Source organism: Convolutriloba macropyga, chromosome 12 (genome assembly GCF_964194025.1).
Source record: "Convolutriloba macropyga chromosome 12, txConMacr16.3, whole genome shotgun sequence".
Classification (NCBI taxonomy): Eukaryota; Metazoa; Xenacoelomorpha; order Acoela; family Convolutidae; genus Convolutriloba; species Convolutriloba macropyga.
Genome location: NC_134479.1, coordinates 52,811,434 through 52,832,931, shown reverse-complemented (window position 1 = coordinate 52,832,931; position 21,498 = coordinate 52,811,434). Strand labels below are relative to the sequence as shown.

Genomic DNA, 21,498 nt, shown 5'->3' with positions numbered 1-21,498 from the left:
GAGTCCTATGGCATAGACTATTGGCATAGTCATTGACTAAATGTGCAATAGGTTTTGTGATGAGCATTATGAGAACCTATCTAGAGCTTTGAGTATACAGCTAATGGCTGTTAAGACTTTAAAAAAGGTTTTCTGAGAAATTTTTTTAACATTCACCGACCATAAACTTATTTTCGTGTTTTCTAAGTCAGTCTCAGTATTGACAGGATCACTTTTTACTGCAACCAAAATTAGTCTGGTTAGCGGTTTTATCTTCTAATTATTTCTTATATGGCTTCAATTCCTCATGATTTCAATTTTTTTTAAAAAAACATTGGATTTTTTTTTGTATTAGTGATTCCTCTGGAAAAGTTGTCACATTACCCTGATATTGATATATCACATGGCTCAGAGAAGACGTTCAATGGATCATGGATAAAATCTTCAGAGAAAAAAATTATGGTCTGAACGGCTTCGACACTTTCTTCCACTTTACATTTTTACGTGTAATTGTTGTTGCTTCCATAGTCAAAAGACTTATCGTGATGCCTTATTCATTACCTATGCATGACAAATATCCTTGTCTTCCATTCGAGGCAAAACTGAGTGCATTTATTGACCTCTGTTGAAAGCTACTGAACTTAATGGCTTTTAAGACTTTAAAAAATGACTTCTCGAGTAGTTTTTCTAACATTAATCGATATTTAACTTATTTTTCTGAACTGTAATTCAGTTTCAGTGATGACGGGACCCCCTTTTTTCTAAATCAGGCAACGTCTTCTAACTATATGTGTTATGAGTTCGATGCACGATTTTTCATAATTTAAAAAAAAATTGGAATTTTTTTCGTAATTATGGTTCCTTTTTGAATCTTTACACATTGTCTTGATATTGATATTTGCGTTGATTTTAAAAAAAAGGTTCCTTGGATCATACATACAGTTTTCAGAGAAAAGCTTGTTTGAAATGGCTCCGACACTTTCTTCTCGCACTTTTCTACTATATTTTTGGATTTTGCCTGCATTTGTTGTCGTTTTCATAGTCATTGACTTATTGCAATGTCTTGTTGCTGACTTATGAATGACGGACATCCTTATCGTCTCATCGACTCAACTCAGCGTATTTAATAGCTTCCGTTGACAGCTATTGAATTTAATCGCGTTGATACTATGGTTTTCACAAAATTTTTGTGCTTTTAATGTATTTGTTCATGTTTGTTGATTTATTGGAGTCAAAATGTTTAAAAAATCCAAATGCTTAAAAAAATTGAAAGTAGAACAGTTTTTTTGCAAAAATCCATTTTTTTAACGGCACTTTTCTCGCTCAATTTTTCTGGATTTGCTGTTTTTGCCTGTTTCCTTTACTCTTTATGTAGCCGTAAAATGCATCGGGTCTTATAAGCTTGTAATTGAGGATTGAATGAATGATTTTGCCCTAAGCAGTCAGTTTAAAGCGAATAGTCTTAAAGTTTGAAATTATACAATTTTAGAAATTTTCAGGACTTTTTAATTTTTCGGTTTTTGTTGTTCTGTTCGTCAACTTGTAACTTATCATTGAGAGGTCCCATAAAATTCCTTGTTTTTTCAAAAATTAACATGTTTACTGATATTATGACGTAACTTTTATTTTGTTTGTAGGACAATGTGCGTCGTCATAAAAAGTTATGTGAGTGGTGTATTTGTGTTTCTTTTTCTCTTTCTTTAGCACAATCGCGTAATAACTGATCCGAATGATTTTCAAATGCGGCCCAATTGAACTTATTTATTCATTCAGAATCATTTTAGCTGAAATATTGTACACAAAAATTATAATAAAAAACCTAATATTTTAATGGCTTCACTAATTTGTGTTTTCGCAATGTTTGTAATTCGTTGTTCGTAATTTTTTGAGTTTTTCTGCATCTTTAGTCCATTCCTCTGGCTTAGTCTAACCAAAGTCAGGTTTTTCCGGTTTTGTTTTGACTTTTTAGTAAATTTATCAAGAACAACTTTGTTAAAAGCTAATGATTTATAAGACCTTTGAAACTATTTGGTTTAAAATATTTTGATTGATTTTTAAATTTCGCCTCATAATTTTTTTGTCAATTTGTTACATAGCCTCATTAAGGAACAATCCCATCTGCTGTGTAGTTAGGAGAAAGTAAATTTTTATAGAGAGGGTTTTGTCTGATTGTAATTTGACTTTGTTACTAGGTGCTTTTAAATTTAGATTTGAGCTTTTGCCGTGAAATTTTTGCTTTTGTCTTTTTGTTGTTAATGTTGTTGTTTTTTCTCGTAATCTTTCTAATGGCAACTCTGGTCGTAATGAGGCATGGCAATACTTAATTCAATTATTAGTTTGGTTGTGTAACGAATTTTTTAAACTCAAACATCTATTGTTGATTATCTCTTTGTTAAGTCAATAAGATGTTAAGAAATGAAGTCAATAATGTAGTTGAGCGCGGGTTGGAACTTCATGTGCGAATGCACATTAATGAGCCTCCTTGTTAGCACCTTGTTAGCAGTTTTCGTTCGGCGATAGCTCAAAAAACACAAATCGTGGGCATATGTGAAGGGTATTTACAAACTTTCTCAAACTTTAACTAAATTCGCGTTACTGTCACTGTTTTCCGCGCTTGCTTATAATTCAAATGGTAAAACATGAGCACTGAAAAACCCCGACAAAATCAACCAAATTTGATTGTTTCCGTGAACGTTTTGTTACGGAATTATTATAATAAAAATAAGAAATTAGTAAAATGATAGATGTTACAGGAAGTAATTCCTCTAAACGAAAATATTGTCTGTTTTGAAGGTTTCGAGTATGACATACAGTTAATCTTGAAAGATTTCGGTTGAATCAAACTTCAAATCCACTAATCAGAACATTTGGCTTGATTTAGCTAGATAAAGATAGAAACATAGCCGACTCATGTCGGACGAAATTCTCTCAAACGACCGGCGAGTGTTGGCGTCTGTAGTACACAGCTCGGGACACATGCTAGTATTGGGGGAAATCGACAGACATGGGCTAAGAACTGCACTTAACAGCATGAAATTGTCTCCTCAACGAGCTTCCACCGGCCCGATAGAGAAATCTTTAATAACGGTATCTCAAAAATTTTTGGCTTGCTGAACAAGCACCGAATAATCTGCAATTTTCTATTTGAAAAATCCCATTTACAGAATAGAATTTTCTGTTACCACCAAAGAAAACTTTTTTAAAACAAATTTTTGAAAACAATTTTTTTACCATCTATGAAATTATTCTTCGTTTGCAACAACGAATAAGATTTAACTAACTGACATTTAAACAATGGATTTCATTTCAAAGTCTTTAATGAAAAACGATTAATCGACTCAAAAGTAAATATGATAACTCTCTGCAAAGCTATCTTGTTAGGAGTTTCCTACTAATATTTAGGTTCCGTGTGCAGTTTTTATGTTTCCTTTTCAAATATTTTTCTTAGGTGTTTAGGTTCGTAAGCGTCCAGTATTCTGCTAAGATGAGAAAATTTCACAAGTTCTGAGGATGGAAAATAGCACTAAGTTTCGCAAGAATCAATTGAAGAATGAATGAATAATTCGTGTTGTGCATTTCGTATTTATACTTTTTATTTACATTTTTGTCCAATCAGAATTGAGTTCATTCTATTAATAGATAGTGAATATTTTATAAGTTTTATTTGAGTCTTCATGCTCGATACTGCGGCTATCTAGAAAAGCGTTTAGCATGGGTTGGAAAACCCATTAAGTAATGAGTTTGAGTCTCTGTTTCAGTTTTCATCAAATTTTTCAGTTGAGAATTGCTCAAGGTAGTCATTTTCTTCTATCGATTTGGTTTATTTGGTGCGTGGATTTGTCAATGTTGGCGTCAGTAGTAGAATAGAGTCCATTAGTTGCAGTGTGACGCAGGTGATTAGAAGTCAGATTTGCATAAAATTGATGGAAGTTTTGTGGTGAATGGAATTGATGGATGTGGTGCCATAGTGTCCTTTCCTGATTGGATTTGTGGGCTCAGGGGATATAATTTGACAGAAATTGAGGTAGATTGATGGAAGGGAGGGTTATTAATCAGAGATTGGAATTGCATTTGAATAACTAATGTATTCTATTTGCTATCGGTCACGAGATTTCTTTCAAGAGTTGGGGTAGGGGGCATACATTGAACTAGTTTTATTTGTCTTTCATTATATGAAACGTTTGTTTTCGTTATTCTGAAGCCTCGTTATTGTATCAACTGTTTGGACTGTTATATTTCAGATTAAAATTGGTATGGCGAGACAGTTATTGGGAATAAAATATTCGAATGTGTTATCAAGTCAGTCAGCAGAAAGGTATGGTTAAGAACAATATGAGTATGGGTTTCAGTATGATTATTTTCTGTAAGAGATTTGAGCTTTTAGATCAACACGACAGAGAATGGAATTGGTGGCATCTATTAAGAGTTTTAAGGGGGAGTATTGTAATCGGGAAAAACTAATGAGCATTGAGCATTGGGTGGAAGGAAGTGCCTTGGGTAGATGGCACTGGTATTAGTAATTGGGAGGGTCTGAAATCGAAATTAGTAACTGAAGGGCGGGGGGGCTTAGTTGGGGCAAATGGTTGGCCTAGGGTGCCACTTGAAATAAGGAACGAGGAGATAGTGGGCCTAAGTAATGATTTCTGTAGAAGTATTAATGAAATAAATAGCCTGTACGAAGTAAGAGATTTTCTGTCGAATTTGTCAAACTATGAACAGGCCTCGCGTATTTATACTGAGGTGTATCCCTATCAAGGTTTAGACGATTCAGCGGGCTGGACTTTTAATGTTAAGGGAATTTTAAATGGAAGCGTGCCCGAAAATTTGCACTGTACCAGAAGAGATGCTATGGTACAGTTTGGTCCATGGTGGACCCGCGCCCATATTGAAATAGGCGGTGACGATAGCATTTCGAAAACAGTAGTGGGAGAGAAACTGTTTCTAATTTGTGGTAGTTACAAAACATCGATAGGGTTTGACAATGTAATGGGGACACCTCAGTATTTTATGGATTTGATTAAGCGAGGGCCTAACGCTAGTGACTTAGGGACTGATATCTGGTGTTGGGAAATTGTTGTTGTTATAGTCATTTCGAATCAGGTGGTTGATTTTACGCAGATCTATTAATATTCGTAGTTTTCCATTCGGTTTTCTTTTTGCAAAGATTGGTGATGAATATCTATTGAATGGCAACGTTGTAATCACGCCGTAGTATTGTAATAAGGCGAGTTCTACTAGGAGATCGTCTTTGAGGTGGATGGAAACTCTTTGGTTTTTTGAATATACTGGTCTATCAGTATCAGGCGTCAGTTTTACTGAGAATTTTGAGGTGTAGCCAATGTCAAGGCAATGTCTTGTAAATATATCGTTGAATTCCAATAAGAGATTCTCTGTCTTCTTCTTTTCGTCGTCTGTTAGGACACTTCCGTGCCAATTAAAGGAGTCCAAAAATGTTTTTCGATCCTCTACGTTATCCAGTGGTCGAATGGACTCTCTCTTCTTGAAGCGGATGAGTTCTTCGTAAATCCGTTTCTCTAGTCCTGTGAGTTTGGATGGATCTTCAGTTGTCTCTGGGGTTGGAAACCAATATTTTGCGTTGTGGTTAATTGTGATGTGATTTAGCTGGCCCTTCGCTACTTTCTCAATATGTTTCGATATGGTTTTTGTTGTCTTTGAGAAATTATCTGTTTCCAGCAACTTGGGCTCTAATGGGATAAGATAGCGAGCTTGTTCGGGTGTTATTATCGTGAAGGTTGCAGGTAGTGTGTTTCTTTCGATTGTGATCGGTACTTCCGTTGTGTTGATAGCCATTAGTTGAATTGGTTTGTCCTTTAGCATTTTGTTTATCGTACTCGTAAGGCAGACTCCTATGTTTTCGAGTTTTGTTGTAGGCTCTACTATTCCAATTTGGTGATCTGCTTCTAATGGTTGATAAGGCGTGAGTTCAATTAATTTCTGTTCACCGGGGTTAATTATAACTCGAGTGGTTGTTTTTAGATAAATTTTACGCTTATTATTGAATCGTTTTGATGTTTTTGAGCCTGCCGTCTGCATCAAATTCAGCTGAAATGTGAATTAAGGGAAATGTAGATAGCGGTTGTGCGCGTCGATTGTTATTTCGTTTTTGTCGAAAAAGGGGGATCCAAGTAATATGCCGGAGAGTTTCTCAAAAACCATAAAGTCCTCTGTGAGCTCTAAATGGCCAATTTTGAATGTTAAATTTGTCGTGAATAATATTTGAGACTGATGCATAAACGCTGTCGAGACCGTAATTTCCGGTGGTGCCTTTTTTATGGGTTTTTGCGTTAGATGATTGTAGATTTTATCAAAATGTTTTTGTGACATAGCGCTACTAAATGCTCCAGTGTCAGCTATCGCTTTCATTGTAATTGAGCCTAATTGAATAGGAATTAGAAAGACATTTTCGTTATAGCTAGTTGTACAGTAAATTTTTTGTAGAAAAGCATGCAGGTTATTCAGTTTTTTGGCTGTTGGTTGAATGGCATTGTTGCGTCGCGATAAGGTGGTTGCCTCTGAGTGCAATCACGTGCGGTATGCTCGTTGCTTGCGCATATCCTGCAAAAAGTGCGCATTGGCGTGGGAGATCGTTGTCGCTGGTTGTATTGTTGACTTTGGTTGTTGTATCTGCTTATCGCGTTTGTACCTCTTCCTCTACCTCGATAGAAAGGACGGTTTTGATAACCTGAGAAGCTTCTATTTTGGTTTGGCGTTCTGTATGCTGTGTTATTTCTGTTGTAGTTTGTGAAAGGCTTGTTAAATTTATTTTGGGTGGTGTTCGGCCATCTTGGTGGCGTTGTTTGTGAGACTGATGCCTGAATTGAAGCTATTCCTGCTGCCATTATGTTTTCGACCGCTTGGTTAAAAGCAGAGTTTTGGGAGCTTGTTAGTGAGTTGAAGGCTGTGGTGTGTGCTGGCTCTGGGTTTAATTGGTCTATTCGAAGTCGTCTTTTGACTATGGAGCATAAGTCGTTTACTCCGACATTGTCCAATTCTCTGAGAAGAACTTTTTTGTATTTGAAGGGCATCCCCTGTATAAATTGTTCTCGGATTCTTCTTGTCCGCTCGTCATTGCGGCCAATTCCGGCACCAACGTCATCGACGATTGCTAAGTTGGCAAGCCGCTGTAAGTCAGTTAGAAAATCGTCTGGTTGTTCCTTCACGGGATCAAATTTCCTGCTCTGTAAGTCTAACTCAAAATTACGCCGTTGGTCTGGGCCTGAGTAGCGGTTGCGTAACTGTTCTAATGCGTCATCAAGGTCGTTTCGTGTGTTTTCTGGTAAGCGTAGATAATAGTTTAATGCGTTTCCGTCGAGGTGTAAATGTAGGTATCGGGCTTGTTGGTTATGATCTGCCGGAATTCTGGCAACTGCTATGCTTGCCCTCAAAAGACCTTCAAATTGGTCCCAGTTTTCGTTGGGTAGCCCGGCAAAACGTTTGAGCGATACGTGTGGTGGGTGCGGTGCGGCCATATCTGTTGTTGTATCTGTTTTGTGTGATAAATTTCCCAAAAGAATAAATATTAGTTTGAGCTAAACATGAATTTTAAGACAATTGTTTTTTTTATGAAGCTTCAACTGTGATAATTTTTCTCTGATTCCGTTTCTTTAGTGTTGCAGAATGACGCTCTTGATCTCTGTCGCCATATGATAACTCTCTGCAAAGCTATCTTGTTAGGAGTTTCCTACTAATATTTAGGTTCCGTGTGCAGTTTTTATGTTTCCTTTTCAAATATTTTTCTTAGGTGTTTAGGTTCGTAAGCGTCCAGTATTCTGCTAAGATGAGAAAATTTCACAAGTTCTGAGGATGGAAAATAGCACTAAGTTTCGCAAGAATCAATTGAAGAATGAATGAATAATTCGTGTTGTGCATTTCGTATTTATACTTTTTATTTACATTTTTGTCCAATCAGAATTGAGTTCATTCTATTAATAGATAGTGAATATTTTATAAGTTTTATTTGAGTCTTCATGCTCGATAGTAAACAAGACAATTTCACTCTCGAAAACATGCATTGTCATCTAGCACACCGATTACAAAAAAACTTCAAATTGTTTGAAAAATCTGTATTTTTTTCCAACACTGCCTTCGATTAAAACCATTTTCTAGTAATAATACCAACAGACTTCGTAATTTTCTAGTCAGATTAGATGATTAAGCTGTATTGTGGGTTTTCTATTTTTTAGCACACAACAGAACTAATAAATATTTATCTAAGCAAAATTCTGAACATACTGCGTGCCCTGCACAGACCCACTCGAGCAGTCTAGCTCCAGATCTAAACAAAGCATGTTTTCATGCAAAAAAACTTGCTGTGCTTCTAAAAAAATTCAATATGCTGATATTGACGGAGTTTAGAAATTTCATAACTTCTACAGCAGCCAAAAATACTTATCACGAGATGAAAACAGAACCAGCTATACCATTTTTTATACTTAAAATTACTGAAAAAAGCCGTTTTTACCTGACAGGGAGGTGAGAATCGTGCTCAAATGACGGAGATACATCCACCTCTTGTCGCCTCGGATCCACGAAGAATAAACCACCTTTAAATAATACCAAACAATTAGCGGGTCTTTCCCATTATAGCCCCCCCCCCCATGAAAATATAGCCCCCCATTATGGTATATTTACCATGATTGAGGGGGGGGGGGGGGCTATAGGTTATCTGACCACTAAGCTGGGGGGGGGGCTATAATGGGAAAGACCCCAATTATCATAAAAGCTATTATTTATTTAATTATTTATTTCACCCACCGAGAACCGGTTGTGGGGTGAAAAACAACAAAAGATTCGGGGATGTGTATCTTCTGCACATGAAGTTCAATCCCGTGATATGTATAATTTCATGATTAATCATTACAATCATCTGAGCTAACAGCGAACATAAGTCCACACAAAACAACCTTGATTTAACTTTAGCTCGAACTAAAGTAGCGGCTTGACAATTATTAGCATGTGAAGCAAAAAATAACGTTAAAAAAGTTAATACAACAAACCTCCCAATATGAGCGCATCCCTTTGAATAGCAACCTAAGAGCATTCAAAAGTTACCGTAATTGACTTTTTCAAGTATATTTAACCCTTTGATCATAGTATTATTTTAATTGTTTTAAAAATTGGACTTAAAAACTTAAACATAAACCAACTAACGCCGGTCGAATTGCTCGCCAACGATAGGCAGGTCTCTTTAATTGAGGGGTGGTCAGTAGTCTAGATAACTCATTATGGGTGCAAAAAAACCAACACTCCTGGGGGTCAAACCATTGACATCCCGGATGCGACATCTGCGACCCTAACCACTAATCTACACCCGTATTCCTATCAACTTGATTACAACCGCCTTTCTATTAGCAAAAATCTAATTTCGTAATTCGAGCTATTTACATCACTCAGGAGAAATCAAGCATGAAAAAGTCACTCGAGAGCGTAAGAATCGTCCAGAGCCAAAGCGTGAAAACATTCAAGGAAAAACTGTTTTTTTTTCTACTTACAAGGTGCGGTCAGTAGTGGATAAAACAAGGGATTCAACCACCAGCAAAATTTGTCCCTTTCTCCTAACGCTAATCGCGCATGTCGAATCAGGCCAAATTTTACTGTTTGTTGAATCCCTTGTTTTATCCACTACTATATGTTAGCTCTAAATTTGATAAAAAATTAAAAATGGGAACCAAAAATAAAGCAAAAATCAAAAAATCAAAGCAAAATTTACATTTCACTCTTAAAGAGCGATTCACTCTTATTCGGAGTAATCCCCAGTAGAAAAGATCGCTCTTTTTCGCTCTTAAAGAGTGATTCCCTCTTTTTTGTTATTTTTTTTATTTTTTTATACTTTTTATTTCAAATTATCTATACTTTTCAATAAATTTATATTTTCTTTTATTTTTTCTATATTTATTCCATTATTAATAAGAAATGATACAAAATTATAGTATTTACATGAACAAATTTCCCCTGTTTGGTGAATAACTAAAGGACTTACAGCTCTAGGATTAATTGTTTTCTCAGTTAAATTTCTACTAAATCCTCTAGTCAATTCTATATCTGGATGTTGTTTCTTTACATGAGCCCGTATCCCATCATATCTCACAACAGAAGTACAATATGGACAATTAACTTTAGCTGAAGTACAACTTCTACATGTATACTTACCCTCATCAAAATTATTTAGTGGTTTTATATAATTACACTTATCACAACATCTAGTTAATACTTCTGAGCTGGGGTTAAGGTTAGGGTTAGGGATAAGGATAGGGTTAGGGATAAGGTTAGGGTTAGGGTTGGGGTTAGGATCTGAGTTAGAGTTATAGTCATAGATAGAACCAGAACCAGAACTAGAGCTAGAACTAGAACCAGAACTAGAACTAGGGTTAGAACTAGAGTTAGAACTAGAGTTAGAATTAGGGTTAGAACTAAAACCAGAACTAGAGCTAGAGCTAGAACAAGAGTTAGAACTAGAGTTAGAGCCAGAACTAGATTCATTTTTAAAGAACAACCCCATGGAGAAAAATCATTAGCACAAATACCACTTAAAATTATATTACCACACATACATTTATCAGTTTTATCTTTATGAAATGATTCATAATAATATTTTAAAACAGCAGTGTTTCCACATTTACATTTACACTCTAAACATTGTAAAAGCATTTATAATAGGTAAAATTTACCTAATCCTTCAAAGGGTAATATTTAGCCATGATTTCAATTAAATCTTTAGTATTATCTTTAGATGTGATACACTCTGTTAAATATTTATTTCCTAAAGTATTGAGTGTATTAGTTTTACATCTCTTATGTAAAATCAAATCAAGATCTAATTCTTTTTTATCTTTAACAAAATTTATAATCTCTTCTCTAAATTCTTCATTATCTATATATAGTTTGTTTAAAAACCTTCCTCCCTTTCTATTCAAAACTCCCATCTCTTCATTGACGAAGTCATAGTTACATTGATCAGTATAACTGCTTCGTGTTTCACCTTCCAACTCTTCTCCATATCCAACATTAACTAATGTATTTACTCTACTCAACATTGTACTTGCTCCCATTGCTAGTTCCAGCATTTCTTGATATTGGATTAGGATAACAATTAAATATAAATAAATCCGGGCCTATAATTCCACCAATATTTGATAAAATTTTCATACCCTTTCCCATAATCATTTCTTTAGTTAGAACATCATTCTGAATTTTAATATTATTTAAAGTAAGAAGTTTATTAAAATAAAACTGATAATTATCATGATTAATAACATTTCTATTTGTTGCATTAATCATTAGTGGTTTCATATATGCTATAAAATTATTTATATCTTCTCTCTCTCTAAATCATCTTTTAAACTAAGAGCTTTTAAATCAAGGAAACCAACTCTTGAATCATATATCATTGTTCTATTACTACTAATAATAATAAAAATATTTTCCTTTTCATTATATTTAATTATACCATAACGAAGTTCATCTGACATTCCATCTGTATAATTATAATAGTTACTATTTAATTCACTAATTATTTTATTGAAGTCATGTTCACATTTATATATCTCATTAAAGTTTTTAAATAGATCAGGTCCATTATAAGTTGTTAAATAAATAGTATCACAACTCATTCTTGCTGCATTAATTATTTGAGCTGGTTTATGACACATTACAATCATTTGAATATTATAATGTCTACCTTCAGTAAAATAATAACCTATATCCTTATTTAACCTAACACCCATATCATCAAGTACTATTACACAATTTTGAAATTTATGCATATTTTTTGTGATCATATTTATATCACACTTATTAAACCCTGTATAAAACTTAATAGACTCAGGATCTATCCAGTCTCCGTCATCTTTACACACTATAACTATAATTTTAGCTTGATCTTGAACTTGATCTCGATCTTGATCTTGGTTTTGGACTGAGTATAACTTTAAGTATTGTCTAATAAAATATGTTTTGCCTGTACCAGTTCCACCATAAACAATAGTATGTAGTGGTGACTTTTCATATTCAAATCTAACTAGACTCCTATTCATAAATCCACCAAAGCTTTCTTCTAGTTTTGTATATTTACTTGGTCTTGAATCATATATTATATAACAAATTCCAATAATAATAATAATAATAAAAACTGCACTACCTGTTTCCAATTTTATATAATAAATATAGATTTGATTTAGATTTAGATTTAGACTTAGACTTAGATTTTATAAATTTATTATATAAAAATGCTCATCCTAACTTTTGAGGAATTCAATAATAAATTTAATATTGATAATAATGCTATGAGTTATATCAGAATAAAAGATATAGGTAAAGATATAAGTCTAACACCAATTGAAATTCTAATGAGAGATGATAAACCAGAAATGGTAAGTGAACCTAACTCTAACATTATTGTAAATCTACATCCAACTAAAGGGACACATTGGGTTTTAGTTATAATAAGAGAAGGTGGTCCAACATATTACTTTGATAGTTTTGGTGTAGAAACTCCACCTTTATTTTTAGAAGAAAATGTTGATCTAGGCTCTAATGAGAGAATACAACAATATGATGAATCTTATTGTGGGGCTTATTGTTTATATATGATCTACCTTATTGATAGAGGATTTAGATTTAAAACTGCTTTGAATATTCTAGTTAATCAATGTAAATATCCAGGAATATATAATGAGTGTTTTTGTTTAGGTTGTAGTAAAGATAATGATGAGGTTAATATTAATGATAAAGATAATGTTAATGTTAATGATAAAGATAATGTTAATGATAAAGATAATGTTAATGTTAATGATAATGATAATTTTAATGATAATAATGTTAATGTTAATGATAATGATAATGTCATTGATAATGATAATGATAATGCTAATGATAGTGGTACTGGCATTGATAATGCTAATGATAATGATAATCATAATTTTATATATATTGGATGAAAAACATGGTGAAACATGGGTGAAGCCTCATCAAAAGTTTAAACCTAATAACAATAGTTCTACTAACAGTATCTCTATAAACATAAATAATGATCTATTTTCATGGTTAAATGATGATGATGATATAATTACTGAAGCCACATTCCCAGATAACTTTAGATGTATAATATCTGGTCCTAGTGAATGTGGTAAGACATTCTTATTGAAAAAACTAATTCTAGCTAGTATATACTTTGATAAGCTATACATCATTGGACCTACTGGTGATCAGTACCATGGTATAGAAAGAATAAACCCAAAAGCAGATGTTGAATTTATTAAGGATATAAAAGATTTACCATCTCCTGATAAACTACCCAAAGACTTAAAGAAACTAATGATATTTCATGATGTTAGAGCCAAAGAACCAGTTATTAATGAATACTTTTGTAGAGGTAGACATAATAATTGCAATATGATAAATCTTAATCAAAACCTGTTCTCTCTGGATAGGCAGAGTGTTAGAGAGAATTGTAATCTATTTATTTTATTTGAACAGAGAGGTAAAGTCTTAGCATCGATATATCAAGATTTCTTTAATAATGTTGAACTTAGTTATAATGATTTTGCTAATATATGTAATAAGGTATGGAAAGAGCCTTATAATTATATTGTCATTGATATAACTAAAAATAAAAATATTAATGGTAAACTAAGAATTAATTGGGATCGGAGAGTTTTGTAGTTTAGTTTAAGTATCAGGGAACCTGCTTCGCAGATAAGTCTAAGTCTAAGTACAAGTATAAGTCTAAATCAAATGTAAAGTAAAACTTAATACATCGCGATTAAAGTCTATAGGTCTTCCATGCTCATCTTTAATATGAAATTCAATATATTCTATTCTATCTTTAGTTACATTTTGATATAAGATATTAGTTGGTATAATATTTATCAAGTAACCTGGTGGTTCAGTTAGATTAAAAGTATATAGTATGTCTGTATCTTTACCATTATCTTTAGCTCCAGATATCACATTACAATGAATGTTAATAGTACTAAAACCCATAATATCAATAATTTTCTGAGATTTATATCTACCTTTTTTATAAATTATTTTTCTAAATCCTAGTAATGAGGCTAGTGAGTTTTCTATATCAAAGCTGAGTGCTATTTGTTTTATTTCCATTGAAAATTTCATCGTATTCTTATCAGGTTCTATTATAAATTTACCATCAGTTTCTTCTTTTATTAATTCTGCTATGTCAGTTAACTCATATGCTCCCGGTGTAATAGTTGAATATAGCAACGGGATTCCTTTATAATTATGATTAAGTATAGATGTAATGTTTGGGCTTGAGGTAGAGATAGGGTTAAGGTTAGGGTCAGAGCTAAGAGCCCGAGTTAAAGCTTCATCATCTTCTATAACAGTACTAGCATATAAGAATTGATTATTTCTCCTATTCACATTAAACACTGAATTATAAACAGATAATCTAATTAAACCTAATTTTGTTGTATTAAGTATAGGTTCACTAAAGTTAAACTTTTCTGTTGGATAAATCATTCTAAAGTTAAGTGTAGGCTCTTCTTTATTTTTAGTTAAAGCTTCGTGTATATGTTGTAGTTCATATAGAATCAAGTTGTCTGTCAATTTTTATCTAATAAAAATGGATTTTAATTTGGATGCAACTTATGGTTACAAAAATGATATACATAAAAGTAAGATTATAAAATATAAACCAAATAACCTGGCAACAATGAATACGATAAATACCAATATTAATATCATACTCAATAGAGAAGAGAATCACTTAAATTTGCGTGATTCCTATCTAGAGATAGAGTTTGTTGTATCAGATGATGCTGGTGGTCTATTTGCTAATGATGCTAATATCAGATTAGTTAATTATGGTATGATGGCATTGTTTAGTTCAATTAAGCTTGAAACTAGTGGTGGTAGGACTATTGAATATATAGATCACTGTCATCCTAATCTATTGATGTATAAGTTATTAACTAGTACTGTTGATGAATATGAGAGTGGTTTTGTTAGAAATCAGGGCAATAGAGATAGTGAACTTAAAGGTGACCAAATTGCTGCACAACGAGGTTATATGTATATGATGATTAAGATGAGTGATCTATTTGGTTTCATAAATGATTTAGAAAAGATTATATATGGTTTAGGATTTAAACTATTATTAAAAAGGAATAATAATGATAGAGCTCTATATAGAGTTAATGCTAATCCTGGTGCCGTTGCTAATGATGGTAATATAGAAATTAGAGATATATCATGGTGTGTACCTAGTATTGATCCTAGTAATGATAATAGAATTATTGTGCAGAAAGGATTAAATAAAAAGAATAATGTAGACTTTAGTTATTATGAAAGAAAGACATTTTATAAGAATGTACCCAATGCTACTAACTTCCTGTTTGATCTAGGTATGGAAAGTGGTATGGAAAGACCGCAATATATAATAGTTGGTTTTGAAAATAATAATGTTAATGAACAAACTCATGATGCAAGTACATTTGATGTAATGAATGTTACTGAATGTTATTGTAAGATTGGTAGTGAGTTTTATCCCGAGGATAGAATGAATATTAATTATGGAACCAATAATTATAATGAGGCTTTTAAAGAGATTGTTAGCTTCAATAAAGATTATAATGGGCTACCACATAATATAAAACCGTATATAAATCATAGAACATTCAAAAGTAATTATAGAATATATGTATTCGATACTAGATATCAAAGGGATCATATAGGTCCACAACCAATACAACTTAATTTTAAATTTAGTGCTGCAGTTGCACATGTTATATGTCATGCATTAGTATTAACTAGAAAGGTTATTAGTGTGAATAGTGATGGTAATAAGATGGTTGATATTATATCATAGTTATATTTTAAGTCAAAGATATAATTATATTTTAGATATAACTCTAGCGTTAATTATAATTTTAGATATAACTCTAGCGATAACTTATAATTATAGTATAATATAGTTATTGTTATAATTATAAACATAACCATATACTTATACTTATACATATAGCTAGTCAGCTCTAATTGTTACTCTTGTTAACACCCAACTATTTCTTATTAGTATTAACAAAACCTTTAGCATAAATAATGTCTAATTTCTTTTTATTCTCTAGAGCCAAGCCTCTAGCTTCAAGCTTAACCTTGGGCTTAGGTCTAACCTTGGGCTTAGGCCTAGGCTTGGGTTTAGGCTTAATAATAACAAAGGGATTATACTTTTTGACTTCCATTATTTTTTATATATAGAAATGAGTCTTTTAAATAAGTTCAAAACTAATTCATATTGTGTTGGAGGTAGACATTATGGTGGTACTAATAACATAAGAGGTTTTATTACTTCAAAAGGTACTAAAATGTTGAAGGGTAATTGTGTTAAGTGTAAGAGAAATAAGTCAATGACTGTTAGTGATGCAACAATAGAAGCAGAAGGACTTAAAGATTTCTTTAAAAGTGTTGGTAGGGCTACAGTTAACTTTGGAAAGAAAGTAGCTAATAATCCAGTAAGAGCATTAGAAATAGCAAGTAAAATAGGAAGTGCAGCTGCATCTAGAAACCCTAGAGCTGCTTTATCAGCCACACCTGATTTAATTAAATTTGCAACTACTGGTGAAGGTATAAAAGTAGTACAAAAAGGAAGAGGGTTATACTTAGGTACAAAGAAAATATAATTATTTGATTATGATTATGATTATAACTAAGATTATGATCAAATATATTTATCGATCGGTCTAACCGCTTCGCGGATAAATATTAATACTAATATTATTATTACTAAAAACATTGTTATTACTAAGCACTAATATCTTTAATCTAAAAAAATACTCAGCTTGTTTTTCTTGTTCTTCTTATAATCCTCATATAACTAAACAAATTCATTATACTCATCATTATCTATTTTATTATCATTCATTGATTTAGTATATAGTTTATTAAACTTATCACTAAACTGTTTACTTAAAATATACCTTTGTGAATACTTTATAATTTTATTTCTAATTTTAGTATTAATTGTTTTTGATATTGAATTACAAACAGTTGCTGTAGCAAAAGCTGTTGGTATAGAATAAGCTAATCCTATACCTGTTAATGAAACTGATATTGTTTTTGCAGTTGTTGCTATTGATAATACTATTTCTGTTATCTCAGCTATGTTAATATAATTCTTATATCTACTTAACTTCTTATTATAGTTATTAGTTTCAGTTTCATAATAATTTCTAATATCTTTTATAATGTTAATATTGTTGTTAAATTTATTATTAGCTTGAATCTTTTCGTTTATCAATCTTTCTGATACTGATGACAAATCTGGATATAGTAATCTCTCACTCGGTGCTGTTGGATTGGTCATTGGTTTGCTTATTTTCATTAGTAAAAATTCTTTCTATTTCTTTCATTATATCTTCTTGATTAAAACTATAATGCATCTCAAGTCTGTCTTTCTCTTTATTATCAAGTAACTTACTTTGTAAAAGTATAGCAATTATATATTGTACTCTAACACCTCTAAGAGATTTATTGTATTCTTTCATTTCTCTCAGACCGTAAGTAAACATTTCATCTAGTTGTATGTCAGTTATATTCTGATTAAACTTATTATTATCAAATTCTTGCTTTAATTGATTATATTTAGAGATAGTATCTGCAGCAACTTTATTACAAAACTTAACAGTATTTCTGACTTCATTTGTTGATTCAATAAACTCATTAATTAGTTCTTCATTAACTTGTGTTTCATTTAGTTGTAATGTTTTAGTTGTAACTTTATCAAAGTCACCTTTTCTTAGTTCAGTTATGTTTTTACTTAAAATGTCTATTTTATTAGAAGAGGATAATAAGTTATTGTCACAATACTCTTTATTATCAACAACTTTTTCATCTATCGGAGGATGTACATTTGTAATTTTATAGGTATCCTTCATATCAATATTATCATTATCTTCTAGGAATAACCCACGAGCCTTACTTAGTGTTAAGTTGTTTCCATTCCCTATATGATGTTTCGCTTGATTGAATCTGTTTCTTGTCATTATTTATTTTAAGAAATATATTTAATGATTCTAAAACTTTATTATTAGATTCAAAATCAAACTCAGATTTCAATAGTTCCTGTTCATAATATTTGCCTTCTATTATCTCTCCATTAATATCTTCTATATTATATGTTGGTGGATGTGTTTTTAGAACTTCATTCACTTTAAACAATTCTCTATTCCAATTAGAAGTGTAACCTTTAAAGATATTACGTTTATCTACACTTCTAACATAATCACCAACGTTAAGTGTACCCTTAATATTCTTAAAACTAAAAGTGTATTTAACTTTATCAGGATTATTAGAAGCATCAACTGGTGTCATATTAATTGTTGAGTGAATGTTATTGTTATATGTTACAACAGCATCATTTAATATATTTACCCAATTACCATCTCCATTGATGAACATTGGTTTATTTATTATGTGTAATATTGTTCCATTAAATCTCTCTATAAACACAGCCTTTAAATCACTAAGTAGAATATAGCTCTATCCCTGAAGCGGCTTAGCCGGTTCCATATTCTTTAAGTAAAGATTTAAATGTTTTATTGTAAAACTCACTACCTCTATCTACCCATAATTTTTCTGGTTTTCGTCCTTCTGATAGAATTGTTTTAAAACCATGTTATAGATAAACCAGATTTATTCTTTAAAGGAATAGCCCATGCATATTTTGTGAATATATCTATAACTGTTAATATAAACTTATAATTATTATTGTATTTACTTAGAGATGACTTATCAATTAAATCAGCTGACCATGTTTCATCTTTATATAGTGGTATTATTCTTTGTCTTTTAAACTTTGTTATTTGAGGACTGAATACTTCTTTAGCTAGTTGTTGTTGTTTTTCCATCATAATTCATTTACCATAGTTGAAAATAAAATTATCTAGTTGGTCTTGATTAATAATATTCATAGATAATAGTTGCTTAGATATATCTAGCATTTCATCATATAATCCATCATGACCAGCTTTTGTTTCTAGTATTAATAATTCTAGTCTTTCTACTAAATTATTTGGGTTGCCATTTAATCCCCTGCCAAATATATCATCTCTTACCTCCATTATACGTTTTATTGTTCTATATCTAGCGCTTTTCTTATCCCCTTTTCCTAAATCATATCTAATATCCTTTAAAAACCTTTTAATTTTGTTTTCATCTTCCTCAACCTTATCATCATATGTTACATTTGTTTTAGTAAGAAAATCAGTAAATCCTTCTGAAAACTCATATACATTATCCCTAACTAAAAATGCACCCTGCTCTAGAGTTATATCAACACCATTCATTTTATATCTCCTACTAGGTAAATCTACGAGTTCTAATTTTAATTGAGGATTAGTTTGAGCCCCCATGTCATGAAGAAGTTTGGCTGTTTTTGTATCAACATAAACTGGTGCTATATCTTGAGTTTGCTTTATGGTCCCCTTTAACGTTTCACCAATCTGCGAAGCAGTTTCATCGATCTTGGAAGCAGTTTCATTAAACTGGGAACCAGCTTGCTCGATCTGCCAAGCAGTTTCACCAATCATCTTAGTTTGTTTATCTAACTCTTGATTTTGCCAATCTATTGCTCTTAATGTTTGTTCACTTAATGCTAGATTCCGTTCATTGTTTTCACTGATAGTTTTGGTTAGAGGACCAAATAACTCTTCTATTTCACCATAATATTCTTGTTGTTTTAATTTATCTTCTAATCTATTTCTTCTGTTTTGTTTTTCTAGATTGTTTAATTCTATAAGTTTATCTAGTTTAGTCATTTTACATGTATTGAAAAATTATAATAAGAGTAAAAAATGGATAATGAAAACAGCTTCTCTCTTAATCTAAAAAGATGTTTAGCTTGTAAAAGACGTTGTAATACTATAGATGAGTTTATTGATCATATTAAGGAACCAAATCATGATGATTTAATAATTTCAACTTATTCTAAATATGTAGATGGGGCTGGGAAGATAATAAAATTTCTAGAATATAATAAAAATATAATAGCTGGAGCTACACTACATAAGAATACAATCATGGGAGACACTATGGAAAAATATATGGCTCAGATAATGATTTATAATATACTAACTACCAAACATATGGATGTAATGAATGAATTAGGTCTATAATTATTTGTTATAAAAATTAGCAAAGCTCGTTATATAATATAATAGCAACTTCAATTAACTTTCTATCATCATTAATTGTTAGTTCTAGAATATTATTAACCAGTAGGTCTTTGTCTCCATCTAATGATCTGCGAAGCAGTTTGGTAAACCGCGAGCTTTGCTCGTTCACTGATGCTGGGTGGATCATTTTTATTAAATCTCCTTTGAATAGATATAGATTCTCATCATGAGGATAGCTTTTAGTATTATTTATATAAAATCTTTTATCATCAAATGTGTTTAGACTAATCTTACTTGTTTTTGTTGTTGTCATGTTATCACCAGATTTTTGTATTCTACATTCATCTACTGTTCTCTGTGTATTATTCATTAATGCATCATAATAATCTATGTGCCTAGCATTATTATGCTTCTTTATTCCTTTTTCTTAAGTGTTTTTAGGATAATTTTTGAAGCTATATGTTTTTGGGGATAATACTATAAATTCCTCAATAATCCTACTTCCCAGCTCGTGCTTAAACTTGCCGGGGACTTTATTATTAGTTTTTATAGGTATGTCTAGATTACTTAAGTCCATATGCTCATCACTAACTTTACCTTCACTATAACTTAATACGAAACTGTCCGTATCCATATAGTGAAGTGTTAGATCTTTGAGGGATGGTTGTAGAATATTATAGAATACATCATACATGTGTAATTTACTTAATTCTAAGATAGTAACACCTACATATACTGGAGAATGATATTCTATTTTTTTCTTTATATATTCTATTTGGCTATAATCTCTATATCTAGTTATATTCTTAAATGTTGGTTTACTTACACTTTTCATTATCTTTTCTTCATCATGCAAGAACTTACTTTGAAAGAAGTGTAGAGGATTCATGCACATTCTTCCATATAATGAGTTATTCATTAATTTCCTTACATCCTTTTCTGCTTCAGTTTTAGCTGTTTCTCTTTTATTTGTATTGTTTTGTATATAATCTCTACATATGTAGTCTTGTTTAAACTTAATTACTCTATGTATTTTTGTTACTTTTACTCCCAGCTTAACATAGAACTTTAACATCCTATAATGAACCATATATTCTGTTTTGTTGTTTTGGTCTAAGATTAATTTCTCGGATCTTGCTTTACTTTTCTCTCTTTGTCGGTATCCCAATTCGTTATCATTTATCTTTCTCTTTTTAGGCATTAGTGCTAACTGTTCTGTTCTTTCTTTACATTCATTAGTATAATCAATATAACAAACTATATAGTAACCATGATCACTATCATCTGGAGTATTCAATATTACATCTAGAGTAGTAGTAGTAATAAACTCAAAATCCTTATAAGGTAACTTTTGCATCATTGCATAACC

General features: G+C 31.6%; 2 protein-coding genes across 2 annotated transcripts in view; one reads left to right on the top strand and one right to left on the bottom strand.

Moving 5' to 3' along the window:
- LOC142350263 (uncharacterized) overlaps positions 1-21,498 on the top strand; it is a 484,377-nt gene that overhangs the window by 168,380 nt on the left and 294,499 nt on the right. The window lies entirely within an intron of this gene.
- LOC142351115 (uncharacterized) overlaps positions 1-21,498 on the bottom strand; it is a 55,862-nt gene that overhangs the window by 2,481 nt on the left and 31,883 nt on the right. Inside the window, exon 4 of the mRNA XM_075403204.1 lies at positions 8,462-8,543. Coding sequence (XP_075259319.1) covers positions 8,462-8,543 — 82 coding nt within the window. The remainder of the gene's footprint in view (positions 1-8,461; positions 8,544-21,498) is intronic.